Source organism: Rana temporaria, chromosome 3 (genome assembly GCF_905171775.1).
Source record: "Rana temporaria chromosome 3, aRanTem1.1, whole genome shotgun sequence".
NCBI lineage: Eukaryota > Metazoa > Chordata > Amphibia > Anura > Ranidae > Rana > Rana temporaria.
Window position 1 is genome coordinate 306,975,117 of NC_053491.1, and position 23,855 is coordinate 306,998,971.

General features: G+C 45.9%; 1 protein-coding gene across 1 annotated transcript in view; it reads right to left on the bottom strand.

Annotated features, from left to right (window-relative positions):
• The window catches only part of LOC120930475 (electrogenic sodium bicarbonate cotransporter 1-like), a 644,541-nt gene extending 633,324 nt beyond the window's left edge, over positions 1 to 11,217 (bottom strand). Inside the window, exons 1-2 of the mRNA XM_040341656.1 lie at positions 11,115 to 11,217; positions 10,346 to 10,404 (exon numbers count right to left, since the gene is read on the bottom strand). Of these exons, the coding sequence (XP_040197590.1) occupies positions 10,346 to 10,404; positions 11,115 to 11,217 (162 nt within the window). The remainder of the gene's footprint in view (positions 1 to 10,345; positions 10,405 to 11,114) is intronic.
• Positions 11,218 to 23,855: the final 12,638 nt, after the last annotated feature.

Sequence of the window (23,855 nt, forward strand, 5' to 3'; positions counted from 1 at the left end):
TATTTTTAAGTTTTTTGGAAAACATAGAGAAAGGTTATCACCCCTGTAACATTTGTTTTGCAGTCTGTGCGCATCTGTTCAGAAGATTGCACCTCACTTTCTGTCCCAATGACAAATTATTTTTTGAAAATGTGTTTTTTTTAGTGAAACAAGGATTGGTGATAAAGTATCAGTGGACAGGAGACACCTCTTACAGAAGAGAATTTCCCTTCCTAGGGGTAGATTTCCTCTCACTCCCTGTTGTCTCCTTCCGTTTGCAAGTAGGAGTCGTTTGTAAGTTGGATGTTTGAAAGTAGGGGCCTGCCATATATACTCTGCAAAAATTTGGTCCCTAGGTGTTGGTGTTGCCACAACACTGTAAGCCCTCACAGTTAGTCTTGGTGGGCGCTGTTGTGAACTATTATATCAAGAATTGTAATTACATGCCATTGTTGAACAGTAGTAGAAAAATTGGGCTTTTGGTGCTGGCGCTGGTGCCACAACACTGTAAGTCCTCAAAGTTACTCTTGGTGAGTGCAGGAATGGGCCCTGCTGTGAAATATTAGATCAAGAATTGTAATTACATGCCCCTGTTGAACAGGGGCAGAACAATTGGGCCTTTGTTGGTGGTGGTGGTGCTGGTGCCACAACACTGTAAGCCCTCAGTCATGGGCGTAGGAACCGGGGGGGACGGGGGGGACGGATCCCCCCCAGATAATAATGCGGGGGGGACAGGTATGGTAAAATCCCCCCCACCCGCCGAGCCTCGTCCAGTCAGTGTCCAACAAGCTGGCAGCATGAGCGGGCTGCGCTGTAGGGGAGGTGGAGGCGGAGCGGCCAGGCCGACAGTTGCTGAACCTGCCAGGAGCCGACTGAGGGAGGGTAAGGGAGGCTAAGGATGCCGCTTGTTCCGCACTGCTGAAGACAGCCTTGCCAGCCGCCGGTACACTGTCTGCAGCAGAGCGGTGCGAGTGTGCTGTGAGTGAATCACGGACCATTTACTTCCCTGTCAGGCTGCCTGACTCAGGCAGAGTGTTCTCCGCCCGACAGGAGCTTCCTAGTCCCGCCCGGCGTGATGTCATTCACAGACCGGGAGGCGGGAAGAAAGAGCCGAGGAGAGTGCTGCTGTGAGGAGCCAGTGAAGCCCCTGCAAAAGTGCAGGTAAGTTTTCCAAGCTAAAAACATAACCTAAATCACTGTTGTCACAGTGGCTTAACTGTGTCAACCTGCCTGAAGTGTTTAACTCTTTGGGGGGGGGGGTTTACATTGGTATTTGAAATATGCAGCATGGAGGGGGTTATTGCATTAGTGACCAGTTAATTAACCCCCTTGTAAAAGGAAAATTGGGCCTTTGTTGGTGGTGGTGGTGGTGCTGGTGCCACAACACTGTAATTACATGCCCCTGTTAGGAAACAGAATGGGGCAGAAAAATTGGGCCTTAGGCACTGGTGCTGGTGCCACAACACTACAACCCCTCACAGATACTCTAGTTGGAGCGCAGGAATGAGCCCGCTACAAACTATTGCATCAAAAATTGTAATTACACGCCCCTGTTAAACAGGGGCAGAAAAATTGGGCCTTAGCCACTGGTGGCGGTTCCCAGAACCAAAAATGTTCTTACAAGCTATCAGCATGATCATTGAGGAGAAAAAGGATAGTCACTCAGCATAACAGGATAGTCACTCAGCATCAGCATAGGCAGTCTTGAAGGGATCTGACATTTCCAAAAAAAAATTCAGTTACATCAGCATCAGGTACTTGGTAGCTGGTGGTGATCCAAGCCCGATTCATTTTTATGAAGGTCAGTCGATCGACCGAGTTGGTGGAGAGGCACACCCTGTGATCGGTTACAAAGCCTCCAGCAGCACTGAATGTGCGTTCCGAAAGAACGCTGGATGCAGAACAGGCCAGTAGCTCAATTGCATACTGTGCAAGCTCTGGCCAGTGATCCATCCTCAAGATGCAGTAAGCCAGAGGATTTTCAATGGGAAAGGTGTCCAAGTCTGATCTTGCCCCACACCATGTAAAACAGACGCTGGGCATGGTTGCTGGAACCGGTCATACCTTGGGGCTGTGGATTAAAAAATTGTCTGAACGCATCGGACAGACGGCCACCTTCTCCACCGCTCCCTGTGACTGACCGAAGCCTCAGCAACATGTTGTCCAGGACCAGGATTTTGTAATCTCCCAGTCTCTGGGAACACGTTGAATAGACCTTTCTACAAGGCCTCTCGAAGATGTTTCATCTTCTGCTCCCTCTGCACCGGCAAGATAAGGTCTGCAACCTTACCCTTGTAACGTGGATCAAGGAGGGTTGCCAGCCAGTAAAGATCCCTCTCCTTGATAGCACGAATATGAGGATCCTTCTGCAGGCTTTGCAGGATCAGGGAGGCCATATAGCATAGGTTTGCTGAGGCATTCGGTGCAGAGTCCTCTGGGTCACTGAGGACGACATGATCCGCAGCCACGTACAAGTCCATGGGTTTCTTGGGACTGTAATTGATCCCTTGAAGACTGCTGCTGATGCTGAGTGCTAGGCTCCACCTCCATGCTGACACAATCCTCCTCGTCCTCTTCCTGTGTGATAGGCGGGCAAGCACTAGTTTCAGTGCGAAACGCGTCAGCAGTTGGGTTTTATTTTACTTTGCTGTGACTTGTAGTGCTGTCCTTTTAATAAAAGGCTACAATTTGTTCAGAGTGCGGCTGTCAAGAGACAATTTGTGTTCCTGCCAAGCAGGAACACTGTCTAGATAAAGGGGACCTTGAGAGGTAAGGAAGTCCTCCTCTTTCTCTCTTTGTTCTGCCTCAAGGGCCCTGTCCATTTTTCCATGCAGCGTGTGCTCCAACAGGTGGATAAGAGGGACAGTGTCACTGCTGCATGCACTGTCACTGCTCACCATCCTTGTGGCATCCTCAAATGGTGACAGGACAGTGCATGTATCCCTGATCATGGCCCACTGGTGTGGGGAAAAAAAACAAGCTCCCCTGACCCTGTCCTGCTGCCACATTGGCACAGATACTCATTGATGGCCCTCTGCTGCGTGTGCAGCCGCTGCAGCATGGCCAACGTAGAGTTCCACCTGATGGGCATGTCACAGATTAGGCGGTTCTTGGGCAGGTTGTATTTCTTTTGGAGGTCTGCCAGCCGAAGCACTGGCATTATATGACTGTCTGAAATGCACACAATTTCCTGGCCTGCTTCAGGACATCCTGTAAGCCTGGGTACCTGCCCAAGAACTGCTGCACCACCAAGTTAAGGACATGAGCAAAACAGGGCACAGGGGTCAGTTGTCCCTGTCGCAGGGTGAAGAAGAGGTTGGTGCCATTGTCGCAAACCACCATTCCTGGCTTAAGCTGGCATGGCGTCAACCACCTCTGTGACCTTTTGTCCCCCAAGCACACCAGCTCAAGGCATCTCTTTGCCTGCATTCCTGCGTAGCCCCTTGAACACCTACAGAGCACCGCTAGTTCTGAGGACACATCAGCACAGGAAAAGGCCACAGAGGAAGAGGAGGGGGTGTAGGAGAGAGGTGTGTCACAACCAGTAGTAGCATTTTGGAGGCGTGGTGGCGGAACAACCTCCAACACTACTGAACCTTGTCCTGCATCCTTTCCAGCTGCCAGCAGAGTCACCCAATGCGCCGTGAAAGATAGGCAACGTCCCTGTCCATACCTGTTGGACCATGAGTCGGTAATATGCACCTTACCACTGACCGCCCTGTCCAGCGAGGCATGGACATTGCCTTCCACATGCCGGTAGAGAGCCGGAATCGCCTTCCGTGAGAAAAAGTGGCGTTTGGGAATTTGCCACTGAGGTACCGCACATCACACAAACTCACAGAAGGGGGCAGAATCTACCAACTGAAAAGGCAGCAGTTGAAGTGCTAGCAATTTATCTAATCTAGCATTCAACCGCTGGGCATGTGGATTGCTGGGAGAGAACTTCTTTTGGCGCTGCAGCAGCAGGGACAGGGAAATTTGCCTGGTACAATCTGACGTTGGTGTACTGATAGTAGATTGCCCGCAAGTACTTGGCTGTAAAACACCTAATTCTACACCTTCAGTCCTATCAGTGCAGGCTTCAGAGAGGACTGAGGGTATAGTGGGGTTGGAGATCGCAGCTGATGAGGAGCAAGGAGAGGTCCGCTTTGTTCTTTGGTGTGGGTCTTTGAGGTACCCTTGCCAATGAACTGCATGGCAGGTCGACATATGTCTGGTCAAGCATGTGGTGCCCAAGCGGGCGATGTTTTGGCCACACGAGATACACTTGAGACATATGTTGCAAATAGCAGCGGTACGATCTGATGCACTCGTCTCAAAAAAGGCCCACACCAAAGGACTTTTGGAATAACGCTGAGAGATAGCAGCACCCTGCACATGCATAGCTCTGCATTGTGATGCAGTCGGTGTGCGGCCCTTAAGCTGGCCCCTGGAGGGCATCCTGCCTCATTGGAGATGTGCCTCCTCCTCCTCCCCTCTCCTATCAGGCACCCACGTGGAGTCAGTGACCTCATCATCCCCTCCCTCCTAATCACTGTAGAAAACCTGGCAGTATGCTGCAGCTGGGGGAACATGACTGCCAGATTGCTGTCCTTCTTGGGCACCCCTCTCTCTGGGCTCACGTTACTGCCTTCCTCTAGCTGTGCACCATCATCAGAGCCTTCAAAACGCTGTGCATTCTCCTGCAGAATGTACCCAACACTGTGGTCAAACAGTTCGGGGGACTCCTCATGCCTGGTCGCCGAGATACAATCCTCGAAGTCTATTTTTTTTTGTCTTTTTTTTTTTTTTTTTTTGCAAATGGGCCTATCTTGAGGAAGGGGCCTGGAGCTGCAGCTCCAATAGCCCCTATGTTAATCTGGCCCTGCCTCACAGTAGTTCAACAAGGCACTTTGTTAGGATGCGTAACAGCAAAACTACTCCACTTCACCTGCCCCAGGGACACCAGTGGCAGAACTGGCCATAATTATAGGTGTGATCACTCCTAAAGTGTACCACATAGAGCTCCAGAAGCTCTGTGGACAATGCTAAGTAGCAAACGTGAATGTTGCCAAAATAGTCAGCGGGAACAGACCAAGCATTGGCAGGAGAACAGATATTCCCATTTCTACAGCTGTCCACTGAGGAACTGTCACCCACTCAAGCGGAAGCAGTAAAGTGATTGGTGGATAGATGGTCAGAGGGGGATTTTGACCTGGGCTGTAGCAATGGGATTGAACATGAGATCTCCACAGGAGAAAGTCCACCCATCCGGGAGCACTACAGAAGCATACCTCCTTATGTTTATCAGGAAGTTAAGCAGATGTTGGAACAAATGATGCAACAAGGCGTAATTGAAGGCAGCAAGAGCCCATGAGCAGCTCCCATTGTCTTAGTGCGGAAAAATTACGCACCCTCCGTTTCTGTGTAGATTATACAGTGGGGATCGAAAGTTTGGGCACCCCAGGTAAAAATTTGTATTAATGTGCATAACAAAGCCAAGGAAAGATGGAAAAATCTCCAAAAGGCATCAAATTACAGATTAGACATTCTTATAATATGTCAAAAAAAGTTAGATTTTATTTCCATCATTTACACTTTCAAAATGAAAGAAAACAAAAAAATGGCGTCTGCAAAAGTTTGGGCACCCTGCAGGGTTATTATCTTGTACTTCCCCCTTTGGCAAGTATCACAGCTTGTAAACGCTTTTTGTAGCCAGCCAAGAGTCTTTCAATTCTTGTTTGAGGTATCTTTGCCCTTTCTTCCTTACAAAAGTCTTCCAGTTCTTTGAGATTTCTGGGCTGTCTGTCACGCACTGCTCTTTTAAGGTCTATCAATAGATTTTCAATTATGTTGAGGTCAGGAGTTTGTGAAGGCCATGGCAAAAAAAACTTCAGTTTACACCTCTTGATGTAATCCCCCATGGATTTTGAGGTGTGTTTAGGATCATTATCCATTTGTAGAAGCCATCCTCTCTTTAACCTCAGCTTTTTCACAGATGGCATCAAGTTGCCATCCAAAATTTGCTGAAATTTTATTGAATCAATTTTTCCTTCTACTCGTGAAATGTTCCCTGTGACACTGGCTGCAATACAACCCCAAAGCATGATTGATCCACCCCCATGCTTAACAGTTGGACAGAGGTTCTTTTCATTCAATTCTGTGCCCTTTCTTCTCCAAACATACCTTTGCTCATTCCGGCCAAAAAGTTCTATTTTAACCTCATCGGTCCACAGAACTTGTTTCCAAAATGCATCAGGCTTGTCTAAATGTTCATTTGCAAAGTTCAAACGCTGATTTTTGTGGTGAGGACGTAGAAGAGGTTTTCTTCTGATGACTCTTCGGCCGGGTACTCACGAGCAAACATGTACGGTGGAACCGGTCCGGCGGACCGTTTTCACCGTACATGCCTGCCAGAGGGCTTCTGTACGATGGTTGTACTAACCATCGTACAGAAGTCCGCGCGTAAACACTACGCGGGGCGTGTCCGCGTCATCGCCGCGGCGATGATGCGGCGACGTGGGCGGGCCTGCCATTTAAAGGCTTCCACGCATGCGTCAAAGTCATTCGACGCATGCGAGGGACGGCGGGCGCTCGGACATGTACGGTAGGTCTGTACTGACGACCGCACATGTCCGAGCGGGCAGGATTCCAGCGGACGGTTTTAAAACACGTCCAGGAATATTTGTCTGCTGGGAAAAGGCCCGGCGGGCAAATGTTTGCTGGAATTCGGCCCGCTCGCGCCTACACACGACCGAACATGTATGCTGAAACTGGCCCGCGGACCAGTTTCAGCATACATGTTTGGTCGTGTGTACGGGGCCTATCATGAAGACCATATTTGTACAAGTATCTCTTTATAGTGGAATAGTGTACCACAGCTCCAGTGTCTGCCAGATCTTTCTGGAGGGATCGTGCAGTCAAACGTGGGTTTTGAATTGCTTTTCTCACAATCCTGCGAGCTGTTCTGTCTGATATTTTTCTTGGTCTTCCAGATCTTGCTTTAACTTCTATTGTTCCTGATGACTGCCATTTCTTAATTACATTCAGAAGAGAGGATATTGACATCTGAAAACGTTTTTGCTATCGTCTTATAGCCTTCTCGAGCTTTGTGAGCGTCAACTATTTTCAGTTTCAGTTTTCTAGACACATGCTTAGAAGAACCCATGGTGCTGATTGTTGGGGCAAGGTCAGATGAGTCTGGGCATTTAAAACTTTTGAGATTGACATCACCTGATCTTCCCAGACGATGATTGAGAACAATCCATGACACTGGCAGGTCTCAGCTTTGCAAAGGGGGCAGTACATGCTATAAATTCTGCAGGGTGCCCAAACTTTTGCAGACGCCATTTTTTTGTTTTCTGTAATTTTGAAAGTGTAAATGATGGAAATAAAATCTAACGTTTTTTTTGACATATTATAAGAATGTCTAATCTGTAATTTGATGCCTTTTGGAGATTTTTCCATCTTTCCTTGGCTTCGTTATGCACATTAATACAAATTTTTACCTGGGGTGCCCAAACTTTTGATCCCCACTGTAGATGGTTGAAACTGTCACTACTAGAGATGCTTATCCTCTGCCATGAATTGAAGAGTCCCTAGCTGCCAAGTTATTTTCTACACTTGACCTTGCAGATCCCTGTCGCTGAAGCAGATCGGCCAAAAACTGCTTTCATCACTCCTATGGGACTATGGCAGTTCAAGTATGCCTTTCAGGTTGAACAATGCACCGGCTACCTTCCAGAGGACAATGGACCATTGTCTGGGAGACATGAACTTAGATAGCATCCTAATTTATCTAGATGGCATAGTGGTGTTCTCTGCCACCTTTTTAAGAACACCTTGCCCATCTAGATGCTGTGCTAGCCCTGCTACACCAGTATGGGTATAAGCTTAAACCAAAGAAATGCCAACTGCTTAAAAGTGAGATTGAATATCTAGGACATGTCGTCTCCAAACAAGGAGTGCAACCCAACCCAGAGAAGATCAAGGTCATACAGGATGGAAAGCCCCGACAACTGGGACTGAAGCTAGAGCCCTCCTAGGGTTAGCAGGGTACCATCAACGTTTAATCAAACACTACGCTCATCATGCTGCTCCACTCCAGAACTTACTAAAAGGAGTAGACCAGAAAGGGGGCCACAAGAAGGTGGAATGGGGACTGGAACAGCAAGAAGCATTTGACATCTTAAAGCAGCAGTTAACGTCAGCCCCTGTATTCGCTTTTGCTGATTTCTCGCTTTCCTTTCAGGTACAGGTTGTTGCCAGTAACCAGGGCCTGGGGGCTGTGCTCTCACAAGAGCAAGATGGTGTGGAAAGGTTTATTTCTTATGCCAGTCGCAGCCTTCATGCAACCGAGAGAAACCCTACAAACTACAGCTCCTTCAAGCTGTAACTGCTAGCATTGGTGTGGGCCATTACAGAATGTTTCAGAGTATCTCAGAGGTACTAGGTTCGAAGTCTGGACAGATAACAACCCCTTAGTATATCTCCAGACAGCCAAACTTGGTGCTCTTCCTTCATTACCACCCAGCAAAGGGTAACCAGGTGGCCGATGCCTTATCACGGTACCCCTTGGTACAACCACAGCGAGATGTGGATGAAAAGGATGAAGAAGAAGAAGAAGAGAGATTCCACCCTTGATGGATTACACCTTTACACCATTTCAAAATCAAACGGTGCCATAGCGCGTCAGCAGATGTGTGAGCGTCTCATTAACAATTGATGGCACTGCTGTGTTTCTGCTAAAGGGCAGCACGTTTCTGTCGTGTTAGGAAAGTGATTTTGCATGCATTCCCGACACACAAATTTGAACGCAGGCTAAATGGCTTAGTTACATTGGTGGTCAGTCTAAATCTTCTCGTCACATTGGGGCTTGGTGTAGAATCCTTTTATTCACACTAGTGGGCAGTGTGAATGTCCCCCTTACATTAGTGGTCAGTGTAAATCCCTCCTTACATCGGTGTATACTGTAAATGCTTCTATCACATTAGTTGCCAGTGGAAACCCCTATTACATTGGTGGTCAGTGTTGAAATTCCTCTTTTATATTGGTAGTCGGTAAAAAAGAATCAGCATTGCCATTGATCACACCCTTTCCCCAGCACTGCCACTGATCCCAGGAGTTATAGGATCCCTAGGACTTTTATGTCTATTGATGGGTCCGCTCACCTCACGGTCCATGGTGTGCAGGCAGTGAGGAGATTATGTACTGTAACCTCTAGCAACCAGTGAGTAGTATTACTGTACAGTAATCTCTAGCAACCAATCAACAAGAATAAATCATGTGCTGTAACCTCTAGCAACTAATCAGTGAGCTGTAATGTGGGCTCTAACCTCTAGAAACCAGTCAGTAGGCGGTAATGATATGCTGTAACCTCTGGCAACCAATCGCTGTCTGATCTCATACAGTAAAATTATTTTGAGTCTAGCTGCTATTTCTTGTGATATGGGGGGATGGGACAAGAAAAATTTTGCCCAGAGTCCAATCAATATTATAGACGGCCCTCCTTTGTAGCAATTATATAAAATGCGTTTGAATCACACTTTCACATATTTATTAACTAATTATATTTGTTTTTATTCACCTTGGCCATAGCACAGCACTGGGTAAAATTAATAATATATTATGTGGGTATCTCTTTTACACAAGTAAGGTTTGTAGTCCTTTTTTTACTCTCTCTCCCACAGCCACTGCCTCTTTTTACCCTCACACCTGCCTGGGGTTCGCGCTGCAGGATTATTGTTTCTGGCATCCTCTCTCCTTTTAATTGTGTGGATCCTTGGAAAGCTTTTGGTGAGTGACAATTGGTGCTGTTGAGTATGATTAATTTTAATGTATTTTGTTTGCATTATGTCATTCATGTAAGTTTTTGCTTTTTTAATATAAGGTGCAATGCGTTAATTTTTTTTGTACTAACAAAATTCTTTTTATAGAATGTGAGAAATACATGTAAATATAATAGGTCATAGAGTGGCCAAGTCCCAGAAGGAATTACAACCCTCCAATATTTACAATAAAGCACAGGTGCTATGTTAGTAATTTTTTATCTTTATTCAAAATGGGAGTAAGTTTACACAGATAATGGCTTAAATATAGATAGAGTAACTATCTCCTAAATGTGCACCGTTTAGTAGATATTTACTTATGAAGCTGTGCCATGAACAGTGGCTCCCAAGCATGCGCAGTAGTGATGTAATCACGGCTCATCAAATTAAAGGACCGAAGCCCGCCAACCCGGGTGAAGCTGGAAGTAAGGTTTCACATAATGCGATGCATACTAGCACATTTTAACTTTGCAGGTTTCAAAAGGGAAAAAAAACAAAAAACGGAAAAAACAAACGCCGCCCTAGCTTACTATTATAATGATAAAGTTTTGTGTTTTTACCTGTTGATAGGAAGACTTTTCAGAAAATTCTAGGGGTGCCTTTGAAGAGGATTTTTTGCCTGCAATTTGAAAAACAAGGTTATTGTGTTATTAAGTCACTTGGTTAATGCAAAACATCCAACATTTCAAAGGTAAATGCTTCTATGATCATTAAAGTGAAATGAAAATTGTATTAACATAAAAGGGATGCTAAAGTGATATGCTAGCTGTCGCAGACACTGGCTGCAGGGACCCTTTTCTGCCCAAATTCGCCCTGTTCTTTGTTATTGCTATATGCCTCTTTTTGTTACATTTTTGAGAGACTATTTTCTTGGATTTGCCGAAACACTATTCTTAGTTTGTTTAATTTTGAACAATACATGATCATTGAAAGAGTTGGCCACATTGGCCTCTGGAGACAGACAGTCTGGTCACCTGGGCTGCTTTAAGTGCTGTGTTAATTAACATGTTATTATATAGTTGTCAGCTAAGTTGTAGCTGGGGGGGAGTAGCCATGAGTCAGCCCCACCTTGTTATCTAACCCCTAGTGTTAAAAAGTGTATAAAAAGCCTATATACTGTCCAATAAACCATTCATGATTCATACAAGCTATTACCGGCTAGCCTTGTATTCAATGCAGCTATAATATTTGATCTCTCTGATGGTCAGACTGGAGGAAGCGGTATTTCTGACGGAAGCACTCAGCAGAGTGTGAAATGGTATCTGTCACACTAGCTTTTGGGTAAATTAGTAAATGAATAAAAAATATTTAGTTAACAATGTAACTTACGTAATTCATACTGTTTCTGTTTCATTAAAGTGTTTGTAAAGGCTGAAGTCTTTTTACAGTACCTTCCTTCTGTCAGAACATTTGGGGTCAAAAGAATATACATATAGGCCTTAATATTACGCATATTATATATTTTTCATGTTTTCCATATTCATATATATTTGGCAGAAGAGAAACCATTTTGTGTCTTAGGTTGAATCACAGTTCAAAGCCTGTAAATAAGGCCTTGTTACCAGAATGATTTTGTCTTACCGGGAGGTTGTAATAAGCCTTGTATGTCCCATCTCTAGGTCATATATCTTTTAGGTTTGACACTTATAAGATGAGAGAATGATAAGGTTCCCTGGTTTTATGAACTCACAGGAATTGTTCTTTGCATGAACGAAACAAGGGGGGGGGGGGTTCACCCACCAATAAGCTATCATATTATATATCTTAAATAGTAATGTTTCTTTCATAACGGTAATAATGTAAATGTATTAGTTATTATAACTCGTTGAGTACATATATATTACTATCAGTGTTGCTCATTTTCCTTTAAAAAAGTAATTAGTTACAGTTACAAATTACTTGTCCGAAAAATTAATTAAGTTAGTGACTCAGTTACTTCATTGGCAAAGTAATTAATTAGTTACTCAGCAAAGTAACTGACTTTTTTTTTATATTCTACAATGCAATTACGTTCTATAACATCTTTAATATCAAAGATGTATATATTACCTAATTGAAGAATAAAAACACTATATACAGTATTTTAGAACATTTCGTACTGTGTACAATTATTAATATCATCATCACACTCCACCTGCCCAGGCAGCAATACTGTACAAAATAGATTCAGTGTGCACTGCAGCAGTGTCACTCACACTGCACACATATTGTACAGTATTGCTGGGCAGGTGGAGTGTGATGATGATATTAATAATTGTACACAGTATTGTATTTGCTGGGCCTGCCTGGGCATGTGGAGCAGTCCGATGGAGTGTCACTGACACTCCACCGGACCGCTCCACATGCCCAGGCAGGCCCAGCAAATGCAATACTGTGTATAATTAATTATCAACTCCACCTGCCCACAGTGCTCAACTGCCCACTGCCCAGGCATGTCATCCTTTGTGGGGAGAGCCTGGATAAGCCCGCTAAGCTGCCTGATATCATGATCTGACTCTGACTCTATCCCCATTCCCCACCTCCTGGGTCTGTGTGTCCCATCCCGTGTACTGTGCGGGCGTACCTGTGTGCCTCTCCATCGCCGACTGTCATGATGATCTCCTCGGCGGGCTCCAACGCCGCTGTTCCATCTGTTTTAGGCATTAGGTCCCACTCCCTTCTCACCGTCAAGTATCGCCATTCGCCAGGCAGTCTGGGCAGACTCTGCCTCCTCCCGTGACGCTGCTTGTTGTGACTCACCATCCGACCACCTGACCAGCTGACGCGGCCGTGTCGAAACGTCACTCCGTACACTCCCAGCCACCCGATACTGAGTATACGGAGTGACGTTTCGACGCGGCCGCGTCAGCTGGTCGGACGGTGAGTCACTTACAAGCAGCGTCACGGGAGGAGGCAGAGTCTGCCCGGACTGCCCCCCCGCTCTAAGTAATTTCGGTAACGCCACCCAGTAATGGGAACGGCGTTGCCGAGAGGGCAAATGTAATCTGATAGATTACTCGTTACCCTCAGGATGCCCATCGTTACCTAACAGCTTTATTTAAACGCCGTTAGTTACAACACTGATTACTATGCTTACAAATGTGAGTTCCTAGCTGTATTGACATTGAGAGCCTGTATTTGGGAAGTAAAGGGTTTTGCTTAGAAGTACTTTTCAAAGGATCTCACTTTCCTAGGAATTCAACTAATGGTCTAAGCTAAGATGGGTAAATATTCCCAGTCTATAAAGTGGTAAGAAATGCCAGGATGTCTGACAATTGTTTGACATATAAGGCCGCGTACACATCATGACCGGTCCATCCAATGAGAATGGTCCGACGGACCGTTTTCATCGGTTCACCGCTGAAGCAGACCGATGGTCTGATGTGCGTACACACCATCAGTTCAAAAACCGATCGGGTCAAAACGCAGTGACGTAAAACACACGATGTGCTGAAAAAAACAAAGTTCAATGCTTCCAAGCATGCGTCAACTTGATTCTGAGCATGCGCGAGTTTTGAATCGATGCTTTTGTGTACTAACCATCGGTTTTGACCGATGGTCAGCCGTCCATCGGTTCGATTTTAAAGCAAGTCCTCTAATTTTTGTCCGAAGGACAACAGACCGATGGGCCGTACACACGGTCGGTTTGGACCGATGAAACTGGACTTCAGGCTGTTTTTATCGGTTTGGACCGACCGTGTGTACGCGGCTTAAGACAATTCATGGTGCTCCACCAAGATTTAGGTCAAAGGGGGTCATAAATTATGATCAACCCTGGATGACCCTAAAATTAGAAATTATTCCTTATACACCACCGCCCCTACAGGTTAAGAGTGGCATTACTCAAAATGGCCGCATCCTTGGTTGCTATGGCAGCCTACCTAACATAGCATCATTTGAAGTAGTAGTGTGAGATACACACCCACTTCTGGGGTGTGTTAAAATGGAGTTGCAGAGGACACGAGAGGGATCTCTGACTCGATCTTTGGTGAATCTTTGGAGGTTGCTGGTCGAAGGTCTCTCTATCTCTGGAAGGAAGCTGGAAGGGAGAGATTGAACGCAAACATGTAGCAATGTTGAAAGAAGTCCCTCATGGCACTTCGCTCCTCAAACAGAAAGAACTCTTAAATACTGGTAATGTATAATTTTGTTTATTTACCTTTTGGTAATGAATGTTTTTACATACACATAACTAAAACCGTTTAAATATACTTGGCAAAAATAATTTGGGAGGTATATTGTTTTTAACTGCAGTATGAAACAATTATATTCCAAATATTTGGAGACATACACAAATTGGGCCAGATCCCCAGAAGAATTATGCCGGCATATCTAGTGATATGCCGCGTAATTTCAAAGTTCCCGCGTCGTATCTTTGTTTTGTATCTACAAAACAAGATACGACTGCATCTGGGCTCGATCCGACTGGCGTACGTCTTAGTACGCCATTGGATCGTAGGTGCATTTTTCCGCCGACCACTAGGTGGTGTTTCCTTTCGAAATCCGCGTCGAGTATGCAAATTAGCTAGATACGGCGATCCACGAACGTACGTCCGGCCGGCGCATTTTTTTACGTCATTTGCACTCGACTTTTTCCGGCGTATAGTTACCCCTGCTATATGAGGCGTACTCAATGTTAAGTATGGCCGTCGTTCCCGCTTCAAATTTTTTATTTTTTACGTTGTTTGCGCAAGTCGTTCGCGAATAGGGATTTGCGTAGAATGACGTCACTGTCGTAAGCATTGGCTTGTTCCGGTTTAATTTTGAGCATGCACACTGGGATACCCCCACAGACGGCGCATGCACCATTAAAAAAAAACGTCATTTGCGTCAGGTCACAATGTATTTACATAAAACACGCCCCCATCACATCTATTTGAACTGCGTGCCCTTAAGCCGCCAAAATTACACTACGCCACCATAACTTACGGCAAAACTTCTTTGAGGATAAGGAAAATACGCTGTAAGTTACGGCGGCTTAGTGTATCAGAGATACGCTACGCCGGCCGCAACAATGCGCCGATGTACGTGGATCTGCCCTATTATGTTTGTCTTTAAAAAGCTAAATACCAACAGTTGTACAATGGTTTTAGGGTGAGGTCTGTGAAAATAAATTCTCTCTAAATTTAAAATAAGCTTGTCTGTTTTGCCAATCTTGTTAGATGAAGCGACCAGAGAAAGACAGCCACGCAGAGATCCGGCCAGAGACACATCCCTGCAAATCGCAGAGTCTGAAACAAGCAGGTCGGCACAAGGCACTTCATCTAAAAAGTCAGATCTCTTATTCTAGAGTGAAGGAAGCCATCGATTGGGAAGAGGAAAAAGAAACTCTGCAAAAAGCAAGAAAATATTTTCCGGATCAGAAAAGAGAGCCAGAGACCTTCCCATTTATCGATGAACTGGAAGACCTAATCAAGGATGAATGGCAGAAACCTAAGAAAAAGACCGGTCTCAGCAATAGGCTTGCCAAACTGTATCCGCTTAAGGAATCTAGAGTCAACCAACTAGTAACACCGCCAGTGGTAGATTCTTCCCTGATGCGCCTCGCCAGGCATGTAACACTTCCAATAGAATATGCGGTTACATTTAAAGACGTGCTGGACAGAAAGATCAATCTCGATCTTAAAAGAGCCTACCTATCTGCGGTGACTGCAGACCAGCAATAACACTAGCAGCAGTGGGAAGAGCCATTTCAAGCTGGTCCTCTAACGCCGAAAAATTGGTATCTGAGGGAACGGATCAAGAGAGAGTAATCGCAGCTCTCCAGGAGCTTAGCCTTGCAGGCGATTTTGTCGCAGATGCCTCTGTAGACATGATAAAATCAACATCAAGAGCAATGTTAAGCTCAGTTATGGCAAGGAGGGCACTTTGGCTAAAACCCTGGTCAGCTGACCCTTCCTCGAAGTCTAACTGGTGCAAAATCCCATTTGATGGCACAAACCTCTTCGGAGAGAAGTTGGACTCGGCCATTTCAAAGTTCACCAGGGGGAAGTCAGGTCTTATCCCTTCAGACAGAAGGCCGAAGCAACAAAGACCGCCTACCGCCGAGACGAAACCTCTCAGACAGGTATAGGGAGGCTAAGTCATACAGGCCCGGCAGAGAGTACAGGAAGAATTGGAAGATTCCACAATCCTCCTTCCTAAAACTCCAAAGACCCAAGACCACTGCCACGGGGGACCAGAAGTCCTTTTGAAGGTACGTCCGCCCAACCAGCCATAGTAGGAACCAGACTGAAGGACTTCAGGCAGGTTTGAATGGAGTTAATAAAAGATCCATAGACAGTAGCTACCATCCAAGATGGGCACAAATGGAGGTTCAAGAATCGTCCTCCCAGAGACCAGTTTGTCTCAACCAGAATCCCAACTTCTCGGGAAAGAAGCTGGTGCTGACAGAATATGTTTAAGACTTAATCCAAAAACAGGCCATATTGGAAGTACCACCTCCACAAAGGGGAAAAGGCTTCTACTCGCCTCTTTTCCTGGTAAAGAAAAAGACTGGGGATTTGTGCCCCATCCTAGATCTGAAAAATCTCAATCGTTCAATCCTAGTGGAGACATTCAAGATGGAAAGCCTACAATCAATCCTCTATGCCATAAACATTGGCGACTGGATGCTCTCCGTGGATTTGAAGGACGCTTACCTGCACGTTCCTATTCACACTGCGTTCCAGAAGTTTCTCAGTTTCTCGGTGAATCATCAACACTTTCAATTTCAAAGCCTTCCGTTCAGTATTTCCACTGCTCCCAGAACCTTCATCAAGGTCCTGCTACCAGTAATAGCTTTACAAAGGGAGCAAGGGTTGAGAGTCCACCATTATCTGGACGACATTTTACTGCTCGCAGACAACCAAGAGTCTCTTCTACTCCATCGAGATACCCTAACATCCCCCCTTCAAAAATTTTGGTGGCTGATAAACTGGAGGAAAAGCAATCTCCAACCTACCCAAAGAATGGTTTTCCTGGGAGCAGAACTAGATACCCGGCTCAATACCATAGAGCTTCCTCAAGAGATGATTCCCGTCATAGTCCAAAAGGCAAAGAGGTTACTCTTATCCACCACACTTCCAGCCAGAGAATGTATCAGCATTCTGGGGTTGCTATCAGCAACCATCCCTATGGTTTAATGGGCCCAGTGGAACACAAGACCTCTCCAGACATCAATCTTGAAACAATGGAGTGGCGTATCGATGTCTCAACAAATCATCCAAAAGGAGGTCAAACAGTCTCTATGGTGGTGGACCCGGTTTTATAACCTAAAGAGGTACAAATGTATAGTCACCCCCCCCTCAGGAGGTGATCACTTCGGATGCCAGCAAGGAGGGCTGGGGAGCACACTACCAGCAACTTGCAGTCCAAGGCCGTTGGTCTTTCAAGACACTTGACGTAGTATTGAACGTCCTAGAGATGAAAGCATCGTTCCAAGCTCTCTTGGCTTTCAGTCCTCTCCTGAAAGGGAAAGAAGTCCTGCTGAAGATGGACTACAGGGTGGCAGTTGCCTATATCAACAGGCAAGGAGTGACCAGAAGTTGTTCCATGGTGCAGGAAGTCCGCCCAGTTCTCGAATGGGCGCAAGTGAATCTGTCGGGGCTAAGAGCGATGTATGTACCGGGGCCCCAGAATCAGCTGGCCGACACCCTAAGCAGGAGCCTCGTTTCCCACAACGAGTGGGCTCCGAGTTACCAAGCTTTCTCCCTCATAACAAAAATTTGGGGCATGCCGGATGTAGACCTGGCAGCAACTCCAGACAATGCAAAGTGCCGGAGGTACCTGACGAGATTCCCCTGCCCGTTAGCGGAGGGGACGGATTGCCTGCAGCACGAGTGGAACTTCCGTCTGGGGTACATCTTTCCCCCGAAACCTCATACTGAGATTTCTTCTCAGACTGAAGAGGTTGTCCTCCACGATAATAGCAGTCCTTCCCTTTTGGCCGAGACGGCTATGGTTCACCACTCTCCTTCAGCTCAACACAGCAAGACCGTTACTGCTTCCACCAGCAGCAGACCTACTCTCTCAGGGGCAACTTCTTCATCCATCCCCGGAAAGGATGCATCTGACAGCCTGGAGGTTGAAAGGACTAGGTTCCTAAACCTAGGTTGCTCCCAGAAAGTGGTAGAGACGCTTCTTCAAGCCAGAAAATGCACCACCAACAATACCTACAAGAGGATCTGGGAGAAGTTTCTCTCAGTCACGCAACAACAAGACTGGAACCCGTCATCTCCAATAGGGATGAGCCGAACACCCCCCTGTTCGGTTCGCACCAGAACTTGCGAACACACTAAACGTTTGTGTGAATTTTAGAACCCTATTAAAGTCTATGGGACTCGAATGTTTAAAATCTAAACTGCTAATTTTAAAGGCTAATATGCAAGTTATTGTCCTAAAAAGTGTTTGGGGACCTGGGTCCTGTCCCAGGGGACATGTATCAATGCATGTATCGTTTTTTTTGAGAGCAGTGATTTTAATAATGCTAAAAGTGAAACATTAAAAGTGAATGATTCCTTTAAATTTCGTACCTAGGGGAAGTGTAAAGTTAGCATGTGAAATAGCGCATGTTTCTAGTACTTATAACTGTCCCTGCACAGTGTCATTTCTGAAAGAAAAAAAAGACATTTAAAACTGACTTGCGGCTATAATGAATTGTCGGCTCAGAGCGAATTCATTTATAAAAAAAAAAAAAAAAAATAGCGTGGGGTCCCCCCCAAAATCAATTACCAGGCCCTTCAGGTCTGGAATGGATATTAAGGGGAACCCCACCGTCAATTAAAAAAAATGACGTGAGGTTCCCCCCAAATATCCATTCCAGACCCTTCAGGTCTGGTGTGGATTTTAAGGGGAACTCCACCCCAAATTAAAAAAAGATGGCGTGGAGTTCCCCCAAAAATCCACACCAGACCCCTTATCCGAGCACGTTAACCTGGCCGGCCGCAGAAAAGAGGGGGGGCAGTGTGCGCCCCCTCTCCTGAACCGTACCAGGCCACATGCCCTCAACATGGGGAGGATGTCTCCATGTTGATGGGGACAAGGGCCTCATCCCCACAACCCTTGCCCGTTGGTTGTGGGGGTCTGCGGGCGGGGGGCTTATCAGAATCATTGGAGCAGGAACAGAAACATTGGAGCAGGGAGCCGGACCGAATGGATTACCACCGCTGGATTTTTTTTCTTTTTTTTTATTAACAAAGGACTTTCTACGGTGTGTGTGTGTGTTTTTCCAACTATTTACACTTCCTTCGTGAAATGGTACGGGTACAATGTACCCCATTACCAATTCACATAGAGGGGGCAGGATCTGGGGGTCCCCTTTGTTAAAGGGGTCTTCCAGATTCTGATAAGCCCCCCGCTCGCAGACCCCCACAACCACCGGGCAAGGGTTGTGGAGATGAGGCCCTTGTCCCCATCAACGTGGGGACATCCTCCCCATGTTGAGTACGGTTCAGGAGAGGGGGGGCCGCACTCTGTCCCCCCCCCTCTTTTCTGCGGCCGGCCAGGTTAACGTGCTCGGATAAGGGGTCTGGTGTGGATTTTTGGGGGAACTCCACGCCATTTTTTTTTAAAATTTGGGGTGGAGTTCCCCTTAAAATCCACACCAGACCTGAAGGGTCTGGAATGGATATTTTGGGGGAACCCCACGTCATTTTTTTTTTAAATTGACGGCGGGGTTCCCCTTAATATCCATTCCATACCTGAAGGGCCTGATAATTGAATTTGGGGGGACCCCCACACAATTTTTGTTTTATGAATGAATTCGCTCTGAATTGCCAGAGCCGACAATTCATTGTAGCCGCAAGTCCGGTTTTAAATGTCTTTTTTTCTTTCAGAAATGTCACTTTGTGCAGAGACAGTTCTAAGTACGGGAAACATGCGCTATTTCACATGCTAACTTTACACCCCCCCCTAGGTACGAAATTTAAAGGAATATTTCACTTTTAGCATTATTAAAATCACTGCTCCCGAAAAAACAGCCTTTTTTAAAACTTTTTTTTGCATTGATACATGTCCCCTGGGACAGGACCCAGGTCCCCAAACACTTTTTAGGACAATAACTTGCATATTAGCCTTTAAAATTAGCACTTTAGATTTCTCCCATAGACTTTAACAGGGTGTTCCGCGGCTTTTCGAATTTGCCACGAACACCCCAAATTGTTCGTTGTTCGCCGAACAGGCAATGTTCGAGTCGAACATGAGTTCGACTCGAACTCGAAGCTCATCCCTAATCTCCAACAGCTGCTCAAATCCTTGAGTTTCTCCAGTTAGGCCTAGATAAAGGCCTTGGGTCAAGCACTCTAATAGGTAGATTCACGTAGGGGCGCCTAACTTTAGGGATAGCCTAGTCTTTTTAGGCTACACCGCCGTAAATTAGTGAGGCTAGTAGTGATTCTCAAACCACTTACCTGCTAATTTTCGGCGACGTAGCCTAAAACGAGCGGGCGTAAGCGCGCCTAATTCAAATGACTTGGAGGGGGGGCGTGTTGTATGGTAATGAGGCTTGACCTCACGTTTGACGTTTTTTGACACTGCGCATGCGCCGGGCGACTACATTTCCCAGTGCGCATTGCGGCCAAGTAGGCCGTACGGGCCTATTGATTTCGACGTGTACGCAAACGACGTAAATCCCGATTCGCGGACAACGTAAAAAATTTGAACCTCGCGGCGGGAACGGCAGCCATACTTAACATTGTTATTCCACCTCATAGGTGGAATAACTTTAGGCGCCCTATCGCTTACGGAAACAACGTTAATCGACTGCGGCGGGCTCGCGTTCATTCGGGAATCGTCGTAAATGCTCATTTACATAATCTACGCCAGCCGCAATGGAAGCGCCACCTAGCGGTAAGCCAAAACATTGCAATCTAAGATAGGACGGCGCAAGCCGTCCTATCTTAGATATGTTTAAGTGTATCTCTGTTAGAGAATACACTTAAACATAGGTCGGCTTAGATTCAGAGTTAGGTCGGCTTATCTGTAGATAAGCCGGCCTAACTCTTTGTGAATCTACCTATAAATGTCCACGTATCAGCTTTATCGGCCATGACAGGAGTCAAATGGACAAAAGAACCTCTCGTCATCCAATTTCAGAGGGCCTGCTTAAAGATAAGGCCTCCCAGAAAACCTTCCTTCTCGACCTGGGATCTTTCGGTCATACTGGAAGCTCTAGCGCATGAACCATTCTCTCCATTGGACAACATCTCCCTGTGGGACCTAACGCTCAAGGTCACCTTCTTGATCGCAATAACATCTGCAAAGAGAGTCTCAGAGATGCAAGCCTTACTGGATAAAATAACCATATTTGATTGTCTATCCAGACAAAGTAGTCTTAAGACCATCCAATCGGCTTATCCCCAAAAGGTATCATCCTCCTTCCACTTTAACCAGGAGATCAACCTTCCTGCTCTCTCCACCGATCAAGGGGATCCACATCCATTGGATGTAAGAACCAACATCCTAGCCTACCTCTCGGCAACCAATGATCTTAGGAAATCAGAAAACCTCCTGGTCATCCCACATGGATTTAGAAGAGGGCAAGCAGCAACCTCTCGCACCATCTCGGCTTGGCTGGTAAAAACCATCAAGCCTGAGGGCTTGAAGGCACATTCCACAAGGGCAATGGCTACCTCCTGGGCGGCCTACTGCAGAGTGTCCTCGGAAACTATTTGCCAAGCAGCGACTTGGTCATCCAGAAACACCTTTATTTCTCATTATAAGGTGGACTCTGCCAGATTGTCTATGGCAGAGTTTGGACGAATAGTTATTCAGTCCAACACCTCTATTCCTTGTAAATAAAACATTATCTTTATGCTCAGACCCATCCGGTTTGCGAGTTTTTCACCCAAAGGTGTATGCTGCCATGATGCGACAGGAAAACGGAAAATTGTATACTCACCTTTCCATAATTTTCCTTTCCTGTCGCATCTTAATGGCAACATACAGATGCCCACCCATCTGAAGTGAGGTATATATACTGAGAATATCTGGGCGGGGGCCCTCTCTGGGCTTAATAGTTAAACGGTCCTATCAGGTCGTGGGGGCGGAGCCACAACCCAAAGGTGTATGCTGCTATGAAGATGCGACAGGAAAGAAAAATGATGGAAAGGTGAGTATACAATTTTCAGTTTTTCCTGCAACTCGTGGTTTCAAAAAATAAATTTACTCTATGTATGGCCAGCCTTAACCATAAACTATTGCTCTCACTGTAATGTTTGCAAAGACACCTCACATGTGTGGCCCAATTGCTGTTTACATACATATGCAGGATCTACATGGGTTTACATCCACATGTAAGCAGAGGGTGCAAATACCACCAAAAAAAAAGCTCTATCTGTGTGAAAAAAAATATATATAAATTTAACATGAAGGGTGTAAAATCTTTCAGTGCTGAAATGGGCAAAGAGTGCAGCATACAAAAGTCACTTCACTCAAAACCCCACAGCTATTTGATTGGTTTTGAGCTGCAATGAATATTGTCTTGCTATACGCTTCTTGCAAACCTTCTCAGGATGTATTTATACACATACACCACTACGTGCTCTCTATTAGATATGGGCCGATCGACCCCTGGTTTGGTTCACGGCAGAACTCTTGAACATTGCAAAAGTTCTAAACCGAATAACGAACACCATTGAAGTCTATGGGTGTCAGAGAGGCTCTGTCAGAAGACAGAATAATAGCTGCACAAGAATCCCCGCTCTCCGAATGCCTGAAAGAGGAGCGTTAGTGCGTGCACACGCATATGTGCGGAAATGCGACCGCATATGCGAAATGTGCGTGTGTGCACATTCTGTGACAGATAAGGTCGGCAAATGGGCTATTTAACCACTTCAGCCCCAGAAGGTTTTACCCCCTTAATGACCAGAGCATATTTCGCGTTTCAGCACTGCATCGCTTTAACTGACAATTTTGCACCCAAGAAAAATTTACGTTCTTTTTCCCCACAAATAGAGCTTTATTTTAGTGGTATTTTTTGCGCTATAAACAAAAAAATGCTTCAGTTTTAAAAAACAAAACAAAAAACTATGGCCCGGATTCTTAAAGCACTTACGCCGACGTATCTTTATATACGCCGCGTAAGTGCACTGATGCGCCGTCGTATCTATGCGTCAGATTCTTAAAGCTAGATACGCCTGAATTGTAGCTTCATCCGACCGACCTAAGTTTCCTACGCCGTCGGAGCCTGGGCGCATATTTACGCTGGCCGCAAGGGGCGCTTCCATTGATTTACGCGTTAAATATGCAAATGACCGAGATACGCCGATTCACGAACGTACTTGCGCCCGTCGCTGTAATCTACGCCGTTTACATAAGGCGTACGTCCGGCGTAAAGTTATTCCACATAAAACAGGTGTAAGTCATGTTAGGGTATGGACCAGGGAACAGCCGTCGTATTTTACGTCGTTTACGCAAGTCGTACGTGAATGGGGCTGGGCGTAGGTTACGTTCACGTCGTAGGCATGGAGCCCTCGTATCTTAGGGAGTATATGCAACGTGATTCTGAGCATGCGCGCGCATGCGCCGTTCGTTTGGCCCTTCATTTGCATGGGGTCACGCTTCATTTTAATAAATCACGCCCACTTCCTTCCTACTTTGAATTAGGCGGGCTTACGCCGGCCAATTTACGCTACGCCGGCGTAACAAAGGGAGCAAGTGCTTTGTGAATACTGTTCTTGCCTCTCTATGTTAGGTTGGCGTAGCGCATATGAGATGCGCTACGCCGCTCTAAAGATGCGCCGATCTACGTGAATCTAGCCCTATATTTTTTACTTTTTGCTATTATAAATATCCCACGTTTATTTTTTTTTTCAAAACACATTTCTTCATCAGTTTAGGCCGATATGTATTCTTCTACATATTTTTGGTAAACAAAAAAAAGTCGCACTAAGCAACTTTGGTTTGCGCAAAAATTATAGGCCCTGATTCACAAAGCACTTGCGCCGACATATCTCGAGATACGCCGCGTAAGTGCAAATATGCGCCGTCGTATCTATGCGCCGTGCCCACAAACCGAGATATGCCTAGAAATAGGCTTCATTCGACCGACGTAACTTGCGTACGCCGGCGAATCGTGGGCGCATATTTATGCTGGACGCATCTGGCACTCCC